Source organism: Pelodiscus sinensis, chromosome 27, assembly GCF_049634645.1.
Source record: "Pelodiscus sinensis isolate JC-2024 chromosome 27, ASM4963464v1, whole genome shotgun sequence".
Lineage (NCBI taxonomy): Eukaryota > Metazoa > Chordata > Testudines > Trionychidae > Pelodiscus > Pelodiscus sinensis.
The window spans coordinates 9662469-9683570 of NC_134737.1; the positions used below are offsets into that span (position 1 = coordinate 9662469).

Sequence of the window (21102 nt, forward strand, 5' to 3'; positions counted from 1 at the left end):
CAGATCCCCCCTCCCCCACTACCAGCTTCCCCTCCCTCCGCCCCCTCAGCCAGCGGCCCCGCCCCCCAGTCCCAAAGCTCCTCCCCCCTCACAGCCCGATGTCCCCGCCCCGCGGCTAAGCGCCTCCCCCGCTCACTCCAAGGTCCCGCCCCCCGCCGCAGGCCCCGAGCAGCGCGGCCCCAGCGCCCCCTAGCGCCCGCCCGGGTCCTCCCAGCGAACGACGCTCTAGCCTGCGGCTGCCGGACTCGCTGCTCCCGCTGCCGGCGGCTGCGGGCCCGGCCCCGGCCCGACCTGGGGTGGGGGGAGGGAGGCGGCGCTGGCGGGTCCCGGAGCCCGAGCGGGGGCCCCACGGCGCCGGCCGGCGGGGGGGCCCGGCCCTCAGCGCCCGCGCGGCAGAGGCCGGGCAGCGCCGCAGGTACAGAGACCCCGGCCCCCTCCCCCTCCCCCCACGGCCCCGCCCCCTCGGGCCCCCCCTCACTCCCCCCGCCCCGCCCCCGGCACCCCTCACAGGTGTCCCCTCCCGCCTGCTGCTCCCCGGCACTCACCCCCCCGGGCTGCGTCCGCCGCCCCCCCCGCGCCTCCTGCACCGCCCCCCCCGCGCCTCCTGCACCGCCCCCCCGCACCGACCCCCCCCGCACCGACCCCCCCCGCGCCTCCTGCACCGCCCCCCCCCGCACCGACCCCCCCCCGCGCCTCCTGCACCGACCCCCCCCCGCGCCTCCTGCACCGACCCCCCGCACCGACCCCCCCGCGCCTCCTGCACCGACCCCCCCCGCACCGACCCCCCCGCGCCTCCTGCACCGACCCCCCCCGCACCGACCCCCCCGCGCCTCCTGCACCGCCCCCCCGCACCGACCCCCCCCGCGCCTCCTGCACCGACCCCCCCCCGCGCTTCCTGCACCGACCCCCCGCACCGACCCCCCCCGCGCTTCCTGCACCGACCCCCCGCACCGACCCCCCCCGCGCCTCCTGCACCGACCCCCCCCCCGCACCGACCCCCCCCGCGCATCCTGCACCGCCCCCCTGCACCGACCCCCCGCGCCTCCTGCCCCGCCCCCCCGCACCGACCCCCCCCCGCACCTCCTGCACCGACCCCCCCCCGCACCTCCTGCACCGACCCCCCCCCGCACCGACCCCCCCCCGCGCCTCCTGCACCGACCCCCCGCACCGACCCCCCCCCCGCGCCTCCTGCACCGACCCCCCCCGCGCTTCCTGCACCGACCCCCCGCACCGACCCCCCCCGCGCCTCCTGCACCGACCCCCCCCGCGCCTCCTGCACCGACCCCCCCCCGCGCCTTCTGCACCGACCCCCTCCCCGCACCGACCCCCCCCCGCGCCTCCTGCACCGACCCCCCGCACCGAACCCCCCCGCGCCTCCTGTACCGACTCCCCCCGCACCGCCCCCCCGCTCTCCTGCACCGCCCCCCCCCCGCTCTCCTCCTGCGTCTCCTGCACTGACCCCCGCTTCCCTCCTCCGCCGGCCCCCCCTGTTCCCCCCCCCGCTCTCCTCCTGCACCCACCCTCCCCGCTCTCCTCCTGCACCCACCCTCCCCGCTCTCCTCCTGCACCGACTCCCCCCCCCGCTCTCCTCCTGCACCGACCCCCCCCCCGCTCTCCTCCTGCGTCTCCTGCACTGACCCTCGCTTCCCTCCTCCGCCGGCCCCCCCGCTTTCCCTCCGCTTCCCCCCTGTACCGACCCCCGCTTCCTCCCTCCTGCACCAACCCCCCTACTGCCCTCTCCCCGCCTCCTCCCACGCTTTCTGCACTGACCCTCTGCTCCCCCAGACTCCCTGCACTAACTCCCTCACGCTAACCCCTCTCCTATGTCTCTGCCTGACTCCCTGTTCCCCCTGCACTGCCCTCTGCCCCCAGCACTGACCTCCTGCTCCCCCTGTGCTTTTTGCACCAACCCCCTGCTCACCTCCCGTCCCCTGGATCTCTTGCACCAACCCCCTGCTCCTCTCTCCCATGCACCTCCTGCGCTGACCCCCTCCTCTCCTCTCCTCTCCCACTGACCCCCTCCTGCTATCCCCCCCCCACAACCCTCTGCACCTCCTGCACTGACCCCCCCCCCCTTCCCATCCTCTGCCTGACCCCCTCCTGCACTCACTCCACCCCATTATCTTCTCGATTCCTCCACATCTCATGCCCGGATACCCCCCCACTAGGAATGTTAATGGTTAACCAGTGGGGACTGGAGCCGCCTCCTGCCCACTGTGTAATTAGTTAACTGGTTAAACTTAACATTTAACTGGCTAACTAATTAAATGGGATTTTACATCCCTACCCGGTAACTCCAGCACTGACCCCTGCTTTCCCTTGCCCCCCTGCACCTCCTACGCTGACCTCCGTTATCTCCTCCCTCTGACCTTCCCTGTGCCTCCTGCACTGATCCCCCAGTGGATTTACTGTCCATTTTTCATCTTCTATTGTGTATTATTCCTTCCATTCCTACCCTACCACACCAAGAGACCTGACATTCCCTCATTAACGATTCCCTTCTCGCCCATATGCCAATCACTGCAGTTTGTGTTGTCGCTCATGTAATGGTACCCCCTTTTCATGCCTTCTGCCACCTCTTTTCCTGTTTATTTCCACTCAGTTGGCCAGACACCAGGGCCTTAGGGCATCCATATCCTGCTTCCTGAGCCAGGTTCAGAGCACTGGCATAGGATAAACCTTGCCTTTTCCCTACCTTTTCACCACACTAAGCTTCTAAATTTTTTGTCTAGTTGCTTATGTGATCCAGCATGAATTTGAGGGGGTCGCTGACTGCCCTGTGCTGAGTGACACAGGTTTGTCCTGGGTTATGCCGTGTGGCACTTGGTGGCGTCTTGTGCCAAATGGCGCTTTTTGCATCAAATTGTCATCCTGAGGTGTGTGCTGTTCTCTCTTCATTGCTCAAATCTCTCGCTTTCTGAATCATGTAATGAACAGTGTTTGCCTTGATGCTTTGCACATGAAATTTGAGCAGAACACGGGAATATGCGAGGAGGTATGTGCAGAATAGTGCATTAAACAGAGTATTAGATGGAGGACATGAGTCTTAGGAGATGGGCATAGGGAAACAGAAACATCTGTTGCTGGCTCTGGAGAGACAGGGAATGTTGGACAGAAATGTGAAATATTCAGGGAGTGGAAAAAAATTGTAAAATACTGATTAATTCAAGTTTTGGGGGGGGTTCAGTGGAGGAGCATGAAGACTCACTGGGAGACTTGGATTTGAATTTTAATGGCTAGGAAAGCAATGAAAATTTTTGAGTTTGGAAGTAATATGTACCTTGCGTCTAGAAAGGCACAGCATTTTGCGCGGGCTATGTCCACACTGCAGTAGGCAAGGCAAGATTGCAACGCATGTTGGGATGCCCAAGCTAACTTTGGTCGAGCTAGGTCACTCAAAATAGCTGAGGCAGCACCAGGAGTCAGTATGGGCTAGCTGCCTGCGTATGATCCTGTTTGGCAGCTTGCCTGTGCTGCTGCAGCTATGCCGCTGTCTTCAAAGGTAACTACGCTATGCCTAAGCATGCTGGAATTGTACCTCCTGATTGCAATGTAGATATTAGAATTGGGCAGCCTCCATATTGGGATTTGAAGAAACAATAAATAAGGGTTAAAGACCTCCAGAAACCTGTGGTTTATTAACACTGCTCCAGGGCTGCTGTCTTAACACAGTCTCTTTGCTGTTAGCTTTGTGCCAGTTGGAAGGGTATTCACTCTCATGTTCAATCTGGCTGGCAGTAGGCTTGCAAACCAAAAGCTTTCCATTTAGTGTTGTGCATTGACTGGTGCTAATGAGGTGTGACCAGAGCTCCCCCATGTGCGTGTTGCACATAAACGTAGGGTCTATCATAATCTTGGGAACAGAACAAATCTGCAGTGTAGGAGCATTGAAGATATATACCACACAGTGCATATCGGCTCATTTGAGTTAAAAGTGCATTTTTATTTGTAAGCTCCTTGGAGAAATTATCAGCCTCGGCATCAAATCATCACCTTTGTGTAGAACTTGGAAAAAACATCACTTTCAAACAAAGATTGCATGTTTAACTTGAAGTGTTTCTCATCTACCACCCTCACAGAAAAAGGGGCAATGTCATTATTTCACATTTTAACCCATGTTTTACAGTTTTGAGTGTGAAAAATAGAGGACGAGATTACAAAAGGCGGTGAATTATAGTGATGGTGTTTGGTGTTATCTAAGTTTTGGAACTGGCCACCAGATTCATAACCAGGGGGAAGCAAAAGGGAAATTAAGAATTGAGCTGTACCTCAGCACCCTCAATAAGAACTGAGAGAGGTGCTGGGGAGAAGATATTTTCTGAGGTATAAACAGGAATTAAACATTCAGCTTCCATGGAAAGTTAATAGAAGTAGGTGCCCAGTCCCCATTTTGTGCATATGACAATCTCCACCTTTATTGATACGGTGACAGGAGTATCACAAGACAATTTGTCAGCTACGAGTTCAGGATCCATCCCTCACAATGAGACGGAAGGTGATTAAGGCACCTTTTGATAGCCATGGAAAATTGTATATTTTTGAGTACACCCATTCCTTGGCTACAGGCATTTTCATCTAAGGGTATTTCTATGCTGCAGCTGAGAGAGAGTCTGTCGGCCAAGGATGCTAGCCCTGCTTGAGGTAGTGTGCTAAAAATAGCATTGGGAATGTTGTAGCACAGGTGGCATCTCTGGCTAGCTCCTTCGGACCCTGTCGGTACCAGCTCGGGTGGCTTGCCCAAGCTGCTGCCTTGTTTTTAGTGTGCTAGCTCAGGCAGAACTTGTCTGGCAGGAGTTGGGAGGGCACAATCCCAGGTACAGTGTAAACACACTGTTGTTAACCCATGCAGGCACAGGTGTGCCTAGGGATAGCAAATGCTAGCTAGTTTCATTTCCCCTGTAAAGCACAGTCACATTAAGCACATTGAGCAGGAAGCCATGAGAAATGGTGTGGTAGATGTTTATATGCCAAAGGCATAACTAACGCCTGGATCGTTAACCGAGGATACTAGTGTTTTGCTTCACTTCTGTATAGGCTATGGGGGGATTTTAGCAGATGGCTGAAGCAGCTGGTGTGGGCAAAAGCAGCTGACTGATTGGAGCACAGAGCTTTGAAGCACTCATGCATATACAGTATGTAGGCAGGCAGTAAATAAGGAGGGTGCTCGAGTTGTTCCTAACCTCCTGTAACAATTATGTTTCAAATGTGCTTTAGTTCCTATGAATTTTTTCCTAAAAACGGGTGTCTTGGACATATTGGCTTGGATTTGTTTTTCCAGTTGCAGATAAGTTGTTTTGGTCAGCTAGTGTATGGTCTGGATGTGTAAGCAGGGTTAGGAAAAAATGTTATTGAAGGATTGCTCGTTGAAGTGCAAAGTCTTAAGAATCTAGATGTCAGCATCAAATGGATACAATTAAAATAGTCAGCAATGACTAGTTCACTATGGAATCTGCAAAGATAATTAGGGGATAGTTTTATCATTTCGTTTTCTCAGTTCTGAGCCTTACAGCCTTTCAGGGGAAGACGTATCATTCTACCCCAAATAGCTAAAGAGCCAAGTGACACATACTGGTAGAGGGAGAGTGAAATAAAGAGGCAAAAGAAAAAGTTGAAGTTTGCCTAAAGAGCTTCAGATGACAAGACAGTGGATGAGAAGGTGAATGACTTATCCAGAAGTCACACAGCTAGTTAGTGGCAGAGGCAGGATCAAACCCAGCCCCTCTAGACCAAATTGCCTTAGCTTCAGTTGTTAGGATTTGTAAAGTTCTTTGAGATCCTTAGATGACACTAAAGTATCTCCATCATAGATAAGTCACAGGGAGGACATTTTTGGTCTAGAAGAACGAGAGAATCATAGGGTTGGAAGAGCCCTCAGGAAGTCATCGAATCCAACTTTCCTGCCCAAAGCAGGACCAACCCCAACTAAATCATCCCAGCCAGGGCTTTGTCAAGCTGGGACTTAAAAACCTCTAGGGATGGATATTCCACCATCTCCCTAGGGAACCCATCCCAGTGCTTCCCCACCCTCTTAGTGAAATAGTATTTGATAATATCCAATCTAGACCTCCCCCACTGCAACTTATCATCTGTCACCACTGAGAATGGCCTCTCTACATCCTCTTTGGAACCCCCCTTCATGTAGTTGAAGGCTGCTATCAAATCCCCCTTCAATCTTCTCTTCTGTAGACTAAATTAGCTCAAATCCCTGAGCCTGTCTTCATAAGTCAAGTGCTCCAGCCCCCAGACATTTTTTCCCTCTGCTGGACTTTCTCTAATGTGTCCACATCCTTTCTGTAATGGGGGGCCTAGAATTAGACACAGTACTCCAGATGTGGCCTCACCAGTGCCGAATAAAGGAGAATAATCACTTCCCTAGATCTGCTAGCTGTGTTCCTACTAATGTACCCCAATATGCCTTCTTGGCTACAAGGGCACAGTGTTGACTCATACCTAGCTTCTCATCCACTGTAATCCCCAGGTCGTTTTCTGTACTGAAAGGCAGAGGAGGCTGATGCTGGGTTAATGGTCAAAGTCTTTGAGGTGTGTTGGTGCAAGTTCGAGGGTTTTACAGATAAGGAGGCCAATTTTGAATCGAGTCATGAACCTATGTAATTATTCAAGACTGAGGATGATGTGATGCTCTTGCTTGGAAGAAGGCAGAATATTGCACTTTCTGCAGTTGGGGGAATTGCAATAATGAAGTGGAAAAGAGACTTAAGGCTTGTCTACACTGCAGAAGATACAGTGGCAGAACTGGTGCTGCAGCTCTGGTCCTGCAATCCTGCAGCATAGATTCATACTGCACTGACAGGGTTTTTTCCCTTACTGTAGTAATTCTACTTCCTTGAGCAACAGGAGCTAGGTTGAAGGAAGAAGGCTTCCACATCTACATTGGGGGTTTAAGGCAATAGAGCTGCAGCTCAGGGGTGTCAGTGCTGTAGCTATGTCAACCTAAGTTTAAGTGTAGAGATCAGACTTAAAATCTGAATGAAGAGTCATCAGAAGTGGATCAGAAAAACTGGGGCAGTGACAGAGGCAGTGTTTCAGAGGTGTCATGGAGAGGTTCCCAGGTATGGATAAGGAAGGAGAAAGAAAGAGCAGAATCCAGTCTGACAAGTTATGTACACTGAATGCAAATGGGAGGTTGTTGAGGGCTTACAGTATGTGGGCTTGAGGATACCGCTTTTCCCCAAGAGAATCCTTTTTGTCTCTGAACTCTTGCTAAACTGGAGTGACAGATGATTAAACTGATTATGTGCCAGAGCTTGAAATTTTCAAAAGCATCTTTGTTTCATTTACTGTTGTAATGTCAGGCTAGTTATCAATGCAGATGTACTCTCTCACTGCTTGGATTGCTAGAGAATTAACAAAATTGTCCTTTGGTAGTGACTGGTTCTGGTACCCCCGTGATCAGTACATTTAAGTCTGCATTGAAAGTTTTTTCTATTTCTAGTACATGCATTTCCTGTACTCTAAACTCTTGCATTCTCTGACAAGTGCTGAACAGTTGTTTAGATTTGTGTACATCTGCAATTTGTTCCTTTTATGATTCAAAATAAAATAGCTATGGTCTAGCGTCCACTAGTTTTGTAGCTTCTTACGCTCTGAGCCTTGTTAGGAACCTTCTTTCTAATCCATGTGTGTACAGATCCCTAATGTAGCAGATGCTTGTGATTTTTAGTATCCTTGATGCCATTTATTAATTGCTAGTATTACAACTTACTGATATTGCAGTAGTACCTTGGAGGCACAGTAATGAATCAGGATCCCATTATGAGAGACATAAAATTTGTCTGTCTTCTGCAGATTAGTTGTATAAAATTGTCCAGTGAAAAGAAAGTTGCTTGTGATATGCGTCTAAAATTTCATTTGCTCAGCAACCTTTCCAGTCCCACTTCATTTCTGAGCGTTGTTGAGCTAATTCCTTAATAGCTGCTTATGTACGTTTGATGCGTCTTTAGAAATGCTTTGCAGGCCTAATTTGTTCTGCTGAAATGGTGCAATTCCTGTGAATGTGCCACGTTCAGTAATGGCATTTGTTGGGTGGAAAATGGGTGTAAGTGGCCAAGTACGATACACTCACTTTGCCTGGCCCTGTATAGCACAGGGTAACTTACAAATCAAGAGAGGGATGTGCGGGGCAGGTGCAATAGGCAGGTGGAAACAAATGTAGGAAGCAGCCTGCCTTGTTAGTTGCATTTCCTGCCTGCCTACCTCTCATTTTGCTTACCCAATGATTTACGGATTGGTCCATTTACACCTACACTCTATTTTACCACTCCTGGTATCTTTTACATGTCAGTTTCCCACTGAATTTGGTCCTGAATCTCCACTAGATTTGTCTATGCTGTGTGTTATATAAACTTATATGTGTAAATTATTGCTTTGTTTTATGTTTTTCTTGACTTAGACTTATAGAAAAATCTAGCTCTGTTTTTCTATGCCAATCTCTTTGATTGTATTCTTGTAGGTGAAACATGGGACAGTTTCCGTGGAACGCTAGGTGACTTCTTGACATCCCGGTTACCATGACACTCAGCAGAGGACCATGGGAATAAAGTGGGAATGCCTCCCTGCCCTCAAACACCTAATGGCCTCAACTAGGTAAGAACCAAGTAAGACTAAAGAGTTAGGAACTTTCTCCTGCCTTCACAGATTATCTCAAACACACGTTCTAGGGCTAGAAACTAGCATTTCTCAACCTGGGTATCGAGACCCAAATTTGAGTTGCCAGAATGTTTCAAAGGATTATGTGGCAGTTCCTGTCCCTCTGGGCTCAGCTCGCTGCCCTAGGCATTGCAATCTCTGGGGTCTGAGGAGTGCCAGTCAGGTTTGGTCCAGTCATCATCATGATGGTTGTCCAGGTAGGACAAATTTAAATGAGCAAACCCATGAGCCAGGTCATAATTGGACTCATGCAAATTTGGTCCAGGAGTGGGGCCAAACCTGAGCGTTGCAATTACTCTGGAGGTTGCAGAGTCCCCAGCTGAGAACCAAGCCCAGCTAGCTCCACAGCATAGCAGCTGCAGGAGCCACTGCTCTTGGGTGAGTGCTGGGCAGGACCTGACCTGGGTTGCAACAGGCCATAAACATTTATACATGAGACCTGGGCCCAAGAGGGTGGAGAACCACAGGTCTGCGGTACAAACTCTTGCTGGAATGGCTTTGTTGGTCAGAGTTGTGATCTCCCACATGAAGACAGAGTGGCAAGAGAGTGCTTTTGCTTGTATAAGTTGCTTCTAGACAAGGAGTGCTTGGCGGCCGTACCCTCCAGGCAAAACCCTTCTAGCATAGTCCTGGCTAGTGCTTAAGGAATTCTTCCTGATGGTGAGGCGTCATAAAAAGGATAATGGGTGCCAAAACTCTAGAGTAACTTTGTTTTATCAACAGCTGTCGCAGCCCCGTTGTATCACACTCCCTGTTAGTTGCTCTACAGGTGCATAACTATGAAAATATTCTTCTATTAGAGGTGTGTGTGTGTGTGTGTGTGTGTGTGCAGTGCATTGCCTGCCTCTGGCATTGCACCCTGGTGTGCATACCCACTCCCCTCATCACTGGAGGTATTTAACTTCCAGTAGACTTACAGGGCTCTGCTGAGTCACCCTGTCTTTGCGCCACCACTCTAAAAGCTTGGGTCATTGGTTGGTAAGAGACTATAATGATAGGTCAAAAACACCAATGAACTTGTGCCTTCATCCTCTGTTTTTTTTTCTCCCTCCACCCTCTGCTAGGGCTCACCTGGTGTTCTAACGTCATGGGGAGCTGCTACAGCTGCCTGTGCGGGGACAGTCTCCCAGACAACCACCCCACCAAGTTTAAGGTAATACCCTTTATCCTTGAGGGAAAACTCTGCAATTCCCCACAGCCACTAGGAACCAAGGCATGCAAAGTACAATCCAAACTTCATGGAACGTAGGCTCTGAAGCCTCTTCTCTTATCCAGCAATTCTTCTGTACGGACAGACTTGCAAATATGCTGCTGAATTTTAAGCAGGGAATCCCCTGTTTCCTGGCTCCACCCTCAGTCATGTAGAAAGATTTTTATTGGCACCGAGTTTGTCTCCTAGTTCCAAAAGAGAAATCGATGCAATGGGAAAGGAAAATTGGATGGATTACGTGTTGGGGAGCCTTTCAGATTGGGCCCAAGTCCATGCTATCGCCATATGGTAGCTATTTGGTGGCCTGTGTGAAATGAGTCAGTGCGTTTGAGCCTGATTGGCTGTAAATAGGTCTCTGGGTTGTAAAAGCACCAGCACAGCTGGCAGTAGTTGAACCATTTGACAGTTTTAGCAGAGGCGCCAAGAATTGGAGAGAGTCTGAGCTTTCCTCTTCCCACTCAAGGGTGTTCCCCCTTATGCCTGTGTTGAGACACAGTAATTAAGCTGGTGTGTTGCTGCAGTCTCCAGGGATGTCCGTATGCCACCTTTTACCAGTTAGGAATTCACACTCGGCCTTTCCTGTCATCCAGGAGCAAGGCATGTTAGTGAGTCAAGGGAGAGAGTTCTCGGGTTGCTATTGCTTCTAAGCACACTTACTTCTGTAATTTCTCCTTTGTGAGCCTCCTGATGTGAGCTTTGATGCTTCTGCAGGTAACAAACGTGGACGATGAGGGTAACGAGCTGGGATGTGGGATTATGGAGCTAACGCAGATGGAGCTCATCTTGCACACTCACAAGCGGGATGCTGTCAGGTGGCCGTACCTTTGCTTGCGCCGTTATGGCTATGACTCCAACCTCTTCTCCTTCGAGAGCGGGCGCCGCTGCCAGACCGGACAAGGTGCCATGCCTTTTGGGGAAACTAACTAGTCTAAAACTTTCAGTTGCAGAATGCAGTAACTGCTTGGTGCTGATTCCTTCCCTGCTTATGATATCTAGGAAACCTGCTTTATAAACTCTGCCTTTTTGTGTTTACAATTTGCCTTTTGCAGGATTCAGATCAGTTGTTGGAATGCTGTTACATTCACTTGGATTTTCTACAGAGCTCTAGATATTACTGATAGGGTAGAGTTAGTCACTCTTCATGTACAAAGAGATCTTTCAGAGGACGCAAGCTAAGTCATCCAAGTCCTCTATATTAAGGATGTTAAATTGAGGTTATCTGGTTAATCGTGTAGTCGATATAATTGTATCGACTACACGACTAGTCGATAAGGACTGCTCTGCAGAGCCACAGCGGGGGTAGCTCCAGGAGCCGGCTCGAGCCAGGGCTGAGCAGTGGCTCTGCATTTTAAATGTAGAAAGAGCCGCTGAGCTCTTACTACATTTGAAATGCAGAGGCACAGCATCCCAGACCAGCGTGAGCCGGGACTGCTCAGTCCCAGCTCGCGTTGAATCCAGCAGCCTCTGTTTGTGGTGGCCAGCCCTGTCCGCCGTGAACAGGGGGTGCTCCCGGAGCAGCCGGTGCCCATAGAGAGCCTCGACCTGCCATGGGCAGAGGCTGCTTCGCTGCAGCATCCCCTTTTCTTCCCCTGCTGCCTCTGATGGAGGCAGTGGGCCAGGGCGGCACCACGGAGATGGTGCTGAGGGGAGCCAGCTTTTAAGCTGGCTCCCCCCAGCACCAGCTTCTGTTCCTCCCTCCCTTGCTGCTTCTCATAGGGGCAGCGTGGAGGGGGAAGCAAGTAGTCAACTACCCAATAATCTTACGTTTATCAGATAGTTGACTACTTGCTAACATCTCTACTCTGTATGTGAGGATAAATTATATGGAAGTCACGGTATTTTGATCAGTGTACGTTTCTTTTGGTTCTTTTCCTGTTCATAGGAGACTTTCTCACATTCCGTAAATTAGTGTATATAACCCGCACCCATGCATAACCTGCAGTTTTTCCTGATTGTATTAAAAAAGTGTTAGATAACCCACGCACGTGTATAGCCCGCGGGAGATGAACAGCACCTGTAATTAAGTGTTAATGAACCACAGCTGATGACTCTGAGCAGTAAGTATGCTACAACCCTTATTGCTGGTATATAACCTCTTTGAACAACACTGTTCTACCATTTGTTTATTCCTTTTTAAACATGCCTAAGTGCAAATCCTACACAGCCGATTTTAAATTGTGTATTGTGACATATGCAAAGGACAATGGAAACAGAGCGGCAGGGAGAAAATACTCTGTAAACGAAAAGTCTGTTCGGGAGTTGAGAAAGGAAGAAGCAGAGCTTGAGAAATTACATCCTAGGAAAAGAACACGACGTGGAAAGAAAGCCAAGTGGCCAAATCTGGAAGAAAACCTGTTGAAGTGGGTTCATGCACAGAGAGAGGACAGACGGGCAGTGTCAATGGTAGCCTTACAGCTCGAGACTCGACTTATGGCTATGGAACAGAAAATCTATGATTTTAAGGGGGGCTCGGGAAATTGGGTGTACAAATTTATGCGGAAAAACAATCTGTCAGTTCATACATGGACATCTGCTGGCCAACGGCTTCCTGACGAATGGGAGAAGAAAATGGGTGACTTTAAAACTTTTGTATGTAAAGAAATTCACCAGCTGGGCTTGAAACCAAGCAATGTTATTAACATGGATGAGCTGCCCATGTCATTTGATATATCTGCTACTCGGTGTGTTGCGGAAACTGGATCGAAAACAGTCTGTGTAGCAACCACTGGTCATGAACGCACCTGTTTTACTGCAGTGTTGGCATGCACGGCACATGGTGATAAATTAAAACCAATGGTGATTTTTAAGAGGGTAACGATGGCTGGAGAAAAACTGCCAGCTGGCGTTTGTGTGGTTTGTAACAAAAAGGGCTGGATGAACACAGATGTTATGAAGATGCGGACAGACAGCTGCTTTTGTGCATGAAAAGGTGGGTTTTTTTTAAATCCTAAATCTCTGCTGGTTTTAGATTCCTTGGCCGCTCACGAAGAAACTTCAGTTCAGAAACACATAAATGCCTTGGTGCACATATCGCCATAATTCCAGGTGGACTGACCTGCAAGTTGCAAACACTTGATGTAGCTGTCAACCACTTCATCTGAGAGGAATGGGACAATTGAATGACAGATGGGGAACACACATTCACTCCGGCAGGTCGACAGCGCCGTGCAACTTACGTGGAAGTTTGCAAATGGGTTTTGGCTGCTTGGGACAGAATAAAGCTGGCTACTATTCACAGTGGGTTCTGTAAATGTGAAATTCTTCCCGACGTTGACTCGTCTAGCTCTGAATCTGACTGTCAGCAATTCTGATTTGGTACCACAGACCTCAGCTGTCATCGAAGCTCACCTAGCCTTGGTTATGGAGTTAGTGGTTGTTTTTCAAGGCAGCGACTGTGACGAAAGTTTTGACGGTTTTGAAAACTCAGACGCTGACGAGGATACTGCTGGTGCTGATTGTAGCAATCAGAATGAATGAACTTATGTATTTTATGACAATGCAAGGATGGCTTTTTTTAAACAGTTTTACCATATATTTATTATTTTACTAATTGCACAGTAAAGTTCTAACTTTAATGTATTTTAACATCACTGCTTCTGTTATTTAATTAAAATATGCTGCTTTTATCAAGTAAGTCAGCCTTGTCTTCCTGTACTTTCAGTTAAAAAAAAAAAACAAAACACAACAACCTGTATAACATGTGGATGAGTACAGCCTGCTTGCGGGGGGGCGGGGGCGAGGTTTGCATAACCTGCGGGTTGTATACGCTAAAACACGGTAATGGATTTTGGATGATTTCTCCTTGCTCCTCTTTCCTTCCCCCAGTAAATAAGATGGATGCATGTATTTTCTAGCAAGAATATCTTTCAATTTTTTCTTCAGAGTAGCAGCAGCTGTTGCCATGCTGTTTGTCCTTGTTGCTATGTCTTTTGGGCATGTGTGAGAGTGCCAGCATGTGATTGGTTAGTTCTGCACACACTAGTAATTGGTCAAACCATTTATCTGGAGAGCCAACGTTGAATCTGGTTTTTAAAAGTGGGGTGTGATTGCCCTTCCCTTCCAGAAGTATTCCAGGTGTCTAATCCAATTCCCATTAGAGTCTGTGGGGAAAAAGATGGTTGGGGTTGGATTGGGACCCAGATAAATTGAAATAATGGAAATCAGAGGTGAAGAATATGATCTGTGACTAGTATGCTATTGTATCCAGTGGAGTTAGCTAATATAAAATTAGCATTAGATGCACCAATTAGTTAATCAACTAGCAGCTGTGATGTTCTGTTTCTACAGCAGGGTATTCCATCCAGAAATGTTACATATGAGTGAGTTTAAATATTGACAATATCTTCAACAAAATATTTCCAAAATGTGTGTGTAGAGAACTATCAGAATTGTCTAACAAGATCAGACTAGTTGTCAGTTTAATTTAGTATCTTGTTTGAAATATAGGCTCGCACCCTGAATTGTAAGGCGAATGGAAGAAACTTCATAATGAACAATTATGTAACAACTGGTCTACTGAGGAAGTTTCTTCCTAACCCACACATTTAGTATTTGACCTGTACCCTGAAGCACGAGTCTTGCAGATTTGTGTGCTATCTAATGGCAGAGTGAATAGCCCCATTACCTGTATATCTGATCTGCTTTTTTTTAGTCCTGCCAAGCTCTTGACTCTCTCCTGTGACTGTGAGTTTCCCAGGTCAATTGTGTTGTGTTTAACACAAACCTTTTAAAATCAGACTTTACAATTGCTTGGAACAGCTAGACTACATTCATTAAACTAAAAATTGTCCTCTTCTCTCCCAACTCCATCTTTGTATTTTGCACAGGGATATTTGCCTTCAAGTGTTCAAGGGCGGAGGAGATCTTTAACCTGCTGCAGGACCTGATGCAGTGTAATAGCATCAATGTGGTGGAGGAGCCAGTTGTCATCACTAGGGGCAGTCACTCCACCGAGCTGGAACTACCCAGGACACCCCAGACACCCAACAGTAAGGCTTCTGGAGTGCCAGATCCAAGGGAGTGTAGGGTATAGGAAGTATATCCTAGTTTGTCTCCATGTTAGTTCTCCCAGTCAAGGTTACATTCCCCCATGTGGCTGGTGTTAGCTGGCTTGTCTTTTAGCTGGGCCTGGAGGCCTCACACATGTTCTGTGCAGCATGCTTAAAGCTCCACTCTTTGCAGATGTGGTACCTTGTTCCCAAGGAAATGGGAACAAAATCTGCAAGTTATCAACCTAGTTCTCAGGCTCCAGTCAGATTCCTGTTGGATCCCTGCCATGTGGCCTCCCCAGGGATCAACAGGCTCTTGAAGGAAACCTCAACTAGAAGAACTTGTGTTTCCTGCCTTCATAGATGAGACTTAGGTGCTGGTAAATGTAACTCAGGGAGCCTAGCTGTAGGAGTCTTCCCCAGCCAGGCAGGCTCTGCCTTTCCAGCATGCCTGATTAATAAGGCCCGTTGAGAAGCTGCCCCTGGTGCAGCTTCAGCCACATCTGAATGCTTGCCTGGTGGGGTGTTCTGTGTCTAAAACACGTCTCTCTGAATTCTCCCCAGCTCTGGCGTACACTGTTCCAGGGTTCCCCAATGGATTTCACAGCTTCCCTGGGGAAATCCCAACCTACTCCACAGCCCGACACCCTTCCATGAATAGCTTGAGACACTCCTCCATTGGGGAGGACTCCACACATGCCCTCATTGGGGCAGACGAGCAGGTAAGACCAGGTCTTGTGAGCGCCATGGCTGCAGGGAACTTGTCGCATGTCTGCTCCTCCTCTCCTGGGATTCTTGTGGGTTGCCTTGGCTTGTATATCTGGCTTATGCTGAGGAAGCCCAGAGACCCTCTAACCTTGTCATTTACTGCTTCTTGGCCGTTTTACTTAGTTTCACTGTTGGAGAGTTGCACCTTTCTAACTACTTGCTGGACAGCAGCTCTCAGCAAAGGCTGGGTGTAACTTCTCTGCTCCATAAGTAACGATCTGTCCTTTGTTTGGACAGCAGATGCAATTCCCTCCTGATACTGAGTCCGCTGCTTCTGCATTTCTACCAGCCCCATGCTAAACTCTAGGCTGGATCCCCAAGCTCCGACTCTGTTGTGCTACGACCACAGTGCCTGGGCAGCTGGTCTTTAGGATCATAGGACTTACCATACCACATCAGTCTATTAGACACGGTGTCTTATCTCTGTTACTATCGGATAGCTGCTGCTGCAGAGCCAGGCAAACCTAGGCAGGCATGGGCTCCCTCCTCATGTCATTTGTCTCCTCAGATATTTTTATATAAACCATCCAAGAAGATCATGCACCTTGTGTAGATGGAATTTCATATGCTCCACACTGGAGTTTGGACTCGAGACTAGGGATGTTAAAAAGTGGTTCATTGGGTAACCGTGTAACCGCTGAAAATCTTAATGGTTACATGCAGCGGTCTGTGCAATATAAAGTTTATACTGCAGAGCAAGCAGTGTGGCCAGCTCTTCAGGAGCAAGGCCGGCAGCCCATGTGTGCTGGGAGCTGGTTGCCGGCCCCACTCCCAGGAACCTGGCTGTGCTATGGCCTCTGCAGTAGAAGCTTTATACTGTAGAGCCTGCAACACAGGGTGGCAGCTGGCTCCCAGGGAGCTGACATGTGCTGGGTGCCGGTTTTTAAGCTGTGTGCACTGGCTCTCGGTTCCCAGTCCCGCTCCCGGTGAACTGGCTGCTATTCTGCGCTGTGGGTTGTGGCTGCTCCCCGGGAGTGGTGCCTGGAGCCAGCGTATAACCATTACGTTAACTGATTAAGCATGAGCTTATTGGTTCACCATTTAAATGGCTATTCCGTTACATCCCTACTTGAGACCTGTTTAAAAGTGTATCATCGTTGTTTTGTTTTAAACCATCTCACGTGCACAAGTTGCTGACGCCGAAAGGAGCCTTTGCGAGGGCAGTTCTGTGCTGCAGGCTTGAGCCAGCACAGTTGTGTCTGTCGAGGTGTGATGTTGCGTGATCCCTGACTGACAAAGCTGTGCTGGCTGGGAGAGCTCATTTCTTCAGGGGGAGGGGCTAGGATAAGCTTTATTGGGAACAATGCAGCATTGCTGGTATAAGCGTGTTGCTGGTGTAATATTCCAGTGTAGCCATACTAGCAAAGCACCTATGGTATAGAGCCAGCCTCAGACCCAGGAGAGCCACACGTCAGTCCCCCAATGAATAGCAGCTGTGATGGTATTGGAAGTGAGGGGTAGAACTGAGTCAGGCCAGACTAATAGGAAGCTTTAGAGTTGTTGTTGTTGTTTCCATTTTATAGCAGCAGTATCTCCAGTGCAGCTTCTAGCTGATGCTGCTCATCCTGCCCCTTAGAAACTCCAACTCACGTCTATTGAGATGCAACAAAACTCATTCCTGTCTCCAGGTGCTGGGTGTTTGGTTTGCAACTGTCATACATAGCTGCATCCTTCTCAGTCAAATGTAACCCCAATCATCCCCGCTTTCTCAGCCCAGAGACTATTCTGTTTTTGTCCCTCCACATTTTTTTCAGCCACCAAGACTCCTCCTCCCCCACTTTATCAATTGCCAGGCCCCTCGCTTTCCCCACTCACATTTTCAGCTGTATTCACAATTCCCCCCCCCCACACTTTATTTTTGGCTCTTTTCTCTTCCTATCATGGTCTCCCTCCCCAGCATCATGCTCTGCCTCTCAAACACATCTTCTCTCCCTGCAGTCCCACACCTATATGAACACAACCAGTGGTGAGGAGGAGGTGAGGGGTCGGCACTGCATGCACTCGCTGCCTGAAGTTCACCCTCCTTTCCTGCATGGGAACCACAGCTGCTCTCTGGAGGGCCGAAACCCCCAGGTCTTCCTGCAGCCAGGGGAGGTGAAGTTTGTGCTGGGCCCTGCCCCAGTTCACAGGCACATGGTGAAACGTGACAGCTCTTGCCCTTACCATCGGGAATGTGGAGGGCACGTCTGCGCCCCTACCAACAACAACGAGTGCAAGGATGAGTGCCCCGTGCCCAGGTGCGTGTACGAGAATGTGAATGGCCTGCTGCCTGCTGGGGGTGCGTCTCTCCGGCGTGGCGGGCGCTTGAAACTCACCCGGGAGGAGCTGGGTTTAAACAGCTGCACACACCGCAGGATGCCCCTGCTGCACTACGAGAACCTGCCTTCGCTGCCTCCTGTGTGGGAGTGTCAGCCGCTGCGGCAGGATGAGGACAACGAGGACTCTGGCGACGCGCTGACTCCTTCTCCGAACGGGTACCCTGAGCTGGTCGAAGAGGATCCCCTGCAAAACTACATGAACTCAGAAAGCACCGTGCTGCACAGCAGCCTGCGCCGGGATGACTTCTTGCAGCACCGCCACAACTGCGCACCCAGTGTCTTCAGTTTCGACTTCCGCCGGCCCTGCCCGGAGCAGCAGCGGCAGCTCAACTATATCCAGGTGGAGCTGGAGGCTGACCCTCACAAGGGGTGCCAGAGCCTCCAGGTGCCCTGTGCCCCGCTTCCTGCCTCCCACCCCGCCCGCAGGACGGACTCCTACGCAGTCATTGACCTTAAAAAGACAGCAGCCATGTCCAGCTTGCAGAGGGCGCTACCCAGAGACGATGGGACTTCAAGGAAAACTCGGCATAACAGCACCGACTTGCCTCTGTAAGGGAAACACCCAGTGCAAGTGCTGCCTTGTGGCTTTCGTATCTGCCTTTCAGTGTATCGTGTAGCGTAACTTTCGTTCTCTCTTGCCTTGATCCCCTGTTAACCCCGTTGCTCAACACAGCATCCTGGGATAGCTCCATCAAGCAGACTTTGCAATGTCTGTCAGCCTCTCCCCCCTCTCCTGTTCCTCCTGTGTCGTTTGGTTTTAAAGCCTTGCAGAGCACCAGAAAAAAATATTTATTTATCTATTTATTTGTGTGGGGTGCCAGCAATTGAAATGGCACTAAATGGAGTATAATTCTAAACACGGACCATGGTCAATCCCCCTGCTTTCATGGCATCCATGTCGGCAGACTGTGGAGAGAAGACAGCACAGAATTATGGGATCATTTAAAAAAAAAAAAAAACCATCGAAGGAGGCGGGGGAAAGACTGGAAATGCAAGTGGAGTTTGAAGTTTGGGATCAGTGAGCCCGTGGTGTGAATGTATCTGTCTGTCCTTTTTTGTGGATACTCAGCAATGTTTTCCATCTGTAGGTTTATTTGTTTTATTTTCTATTTATTTACGTATTTTATTTTATAAATGTTCTTGTGCATCCAAGTTAAGTGCTGAGCCTGTGGCGACACGAAGTGGATCTGTTTGGTGTTCAACTCCTTTTTTGGGGGCCAAGTATATGGAGGGAAAGTCTGATGTATCACATCCAGTTGCCTTGAGGAAAGAGTAGATGTGAATCCAAATTGTTACCTGGAATGCACTGTAGTGGGCTGGTGGGAGTGAGAGAAGAAAACATGGATGCCTGAGCATAACTGGGAGGCAGTTCTATCTAAGAAGCATTGCCTGCTCCCATATACCTTGTTGAGTCCATGTGAAATAATTGACTACAGCTTGGAACTCTCTGGTCTGGCACCCTCCAGACTTGAGTGGTCCTGAACAAGGGAGTTTGTCAGATCAGGAGAGGACAAGTGTGGGGCTGTCCTGGGACCCCTCTCCTGGCCACTGGCCTGGCCAGTGCACTGCCCCAAGCCAGTGGTAGGGCTTCACTCCCAGCTGTTGCATTGCTCTGGCCAGCTGGAGGCTTCCCAGTTTCCAGCAGCTCCGCGTCCCCTGGCTGCCGGCGGCTCTGTGTTCCTGGCCAGCGGTGGCGCCGCACCTCTAGCTGTAGGAGCTCCCTGCCTCCATGCCAGCAGGGGCTCCATGTCCTCACCAGCAGAGCTCCGTTCTCGGCAGGCAGGGCTCCTGCCCGGTCTTGCTCTGGCTGTTGGCTGGGCTTCCTGCCCCCGGGCCACTGGCCTTCCAGGCTGCCTCAAGCTGAGTTGAGCCACATCTGCGGTCCTGCCATACCATGGGTGTTGCCAGACCAGAGTGTCCTGGGCAGCAGACATTCAACCTATAGTATTTTGACTAAGTGGGCTCATTTCCTTGTATTATAGACTTGAAACACTACATTGAGCTTTAGTGCAACTCCATCAGCTTTGAGTGGTTGTAACCAGTTACATCAAATTCAGCCCTGGGATATCCCATCACGGCCTTCTGTAGAAATTTGTGCGTGTTGCTCTACTTCCCGTCCACTGTGGGATGTTCCAGTGATAACATTGTCTGTATGATTTGATTTGCTACAGGCCACGCCAGTCTCTCCAGCATGAAGTATTATTGATTTCACTTCGCTATTCTTTGTCACTGCCATGAGATGCAAAAGAACTCTTGGAATTACATTAACTTTTGCCTCGTTGTTTTGAAACTTCCTCACCCTCTTCTGCAGGATCTGAACCATGGCCATTCAGTTTTCTGAAAGCTTTCCAAACCTCACTATGATGTCCTTGCCATTGGTATGTTAACAAACAGCGGAGTCAGTGAAAGGGAAAAGCTGGATCATCTGCTTATATCTCAGCCTTGGCAGTCGCAAGCACAATCTGTCAATTTCCGAGATTCTTTCCAGGCCTAATAGATCCAGCTTATTCTTGGTGCTCTAGTGCTGCCTTGAAAAGTGAACCTTCTAGGCCCAATGGCAAGGAATGTAGTAACAGCCCTAGACGCAAGTAAAGCTGATGGGTATCCATCTAATATCTTTACTCACAAAACCACAACTCCCCACCGTTTGTAGAGCTGTGGTTCTTCAGCGGGGCGGTGTCTGCATTACAGATACGAAACGTGCCACTAGCTTAAGAAGTGAATGAGTTTTTGCAAGCCTTAAGGTTTGGCTTCCATTCTTCCTTCCAGCTCTTATTTTTGTTCTATAACAAGCTAATTATTTTTAATATCTGAATTGACTTTCTTCATATGGAAACTGTAACTGTCAAGTAGTTTATGCCCCAAATTTAGGTTGGATTGGGGGCGAGGAAGAATTGGAGTTTTTGAAAAATAACTAAAAAAAAATATTTTAATGAAAAATCTTGAGGTAATTTAAAGGTTTAAACATCACCCTCCCCTGCAGCTTTTGCACCTCATATATTGCGGCACTGGGCACAGCCTGAGAATCTTTAGCTGAAACTGATTAACCACTGCTTTGAAACTGACTTGTCTAGTTTTGCTCACTGCTGAGAGATGTGCAAAATATCCAGGCAGGTGATGCTGCAGATGCACTTATGGACTACATCTACAT

At 49.6% G+C, this 21102-nt stretch overlaps 1 protein-coding gene across 2 annotated transcripts; it reads left to right on the top strand.

The window, feature by feature from the left end:
* Nucleotides 1–193: 193 nt before the first annotated feature.
* FRS3 (fibroblast growth factor receptor substrate 3) lies at nucleotides 194–19103 on the top strand. Of its 2 annotated transcripts, none has more exons than XM_075910581.1 (7): nucleotides 194–415; nucleotides 8471–8604; nucleotides 9732–9820; nucleotides 10589–10775; nucleotides 14704–14865; nucleotides 15430–15587; nucleotides 17572–19103. In XM_075910581.1, the coding sequence occupies exons 3-7, from the start codon at nucleotides 9755–9757 to the stop codon at nucleotides 18502–18504; spliced, it is 1506 nt and encodes a 501-aa protein (XP_075766696.1). In that variant the 5' UTR covers nucleotides 194–415; nucleotides 8471–8604; nucleotides 9732–9754; the 3' UTR covers nucleotides 18505–19103. The 2 variants fall into 2 exon arrangements, with proteins under 2 accessions (XP_075766696.1, XP_075766697.1); XM_075910582.1 differs by lacking the exon at nucleotides 194–415 and adding an exon at nucleotides 2162–2876.
* Nucleotides 19104–21102: the final 1999 nt, after the last annotated feature.

What these genes read in the sequence shown, in the direction of transcription:
- FRS3 (XM_075910581.1), top strand. Translation starts at nt 9,755, where the DNA reads ATGGGGAGCTGCTACAGCTGCCTGTGCGGGGACAGTCTCCCAGACAAC. An exon ending in ACCACCCCACCAAGTTTAAG is followed by an intron (nt 9,821 to 10,588) that starts GTAATACCCTTT and finishes ATGCTTCTGCAG; the next exon opens with GTAACAAACGTGGACGATGA. An exon ending in TCATTGGGGCAGACGAGCAG is followed by an intron (nt 15,588 to 17,571) that starts GTAAGACCAGGT and finishes CTCTCCCTGCAG; the next exon opens with TCCCACACCTATATGAACAC.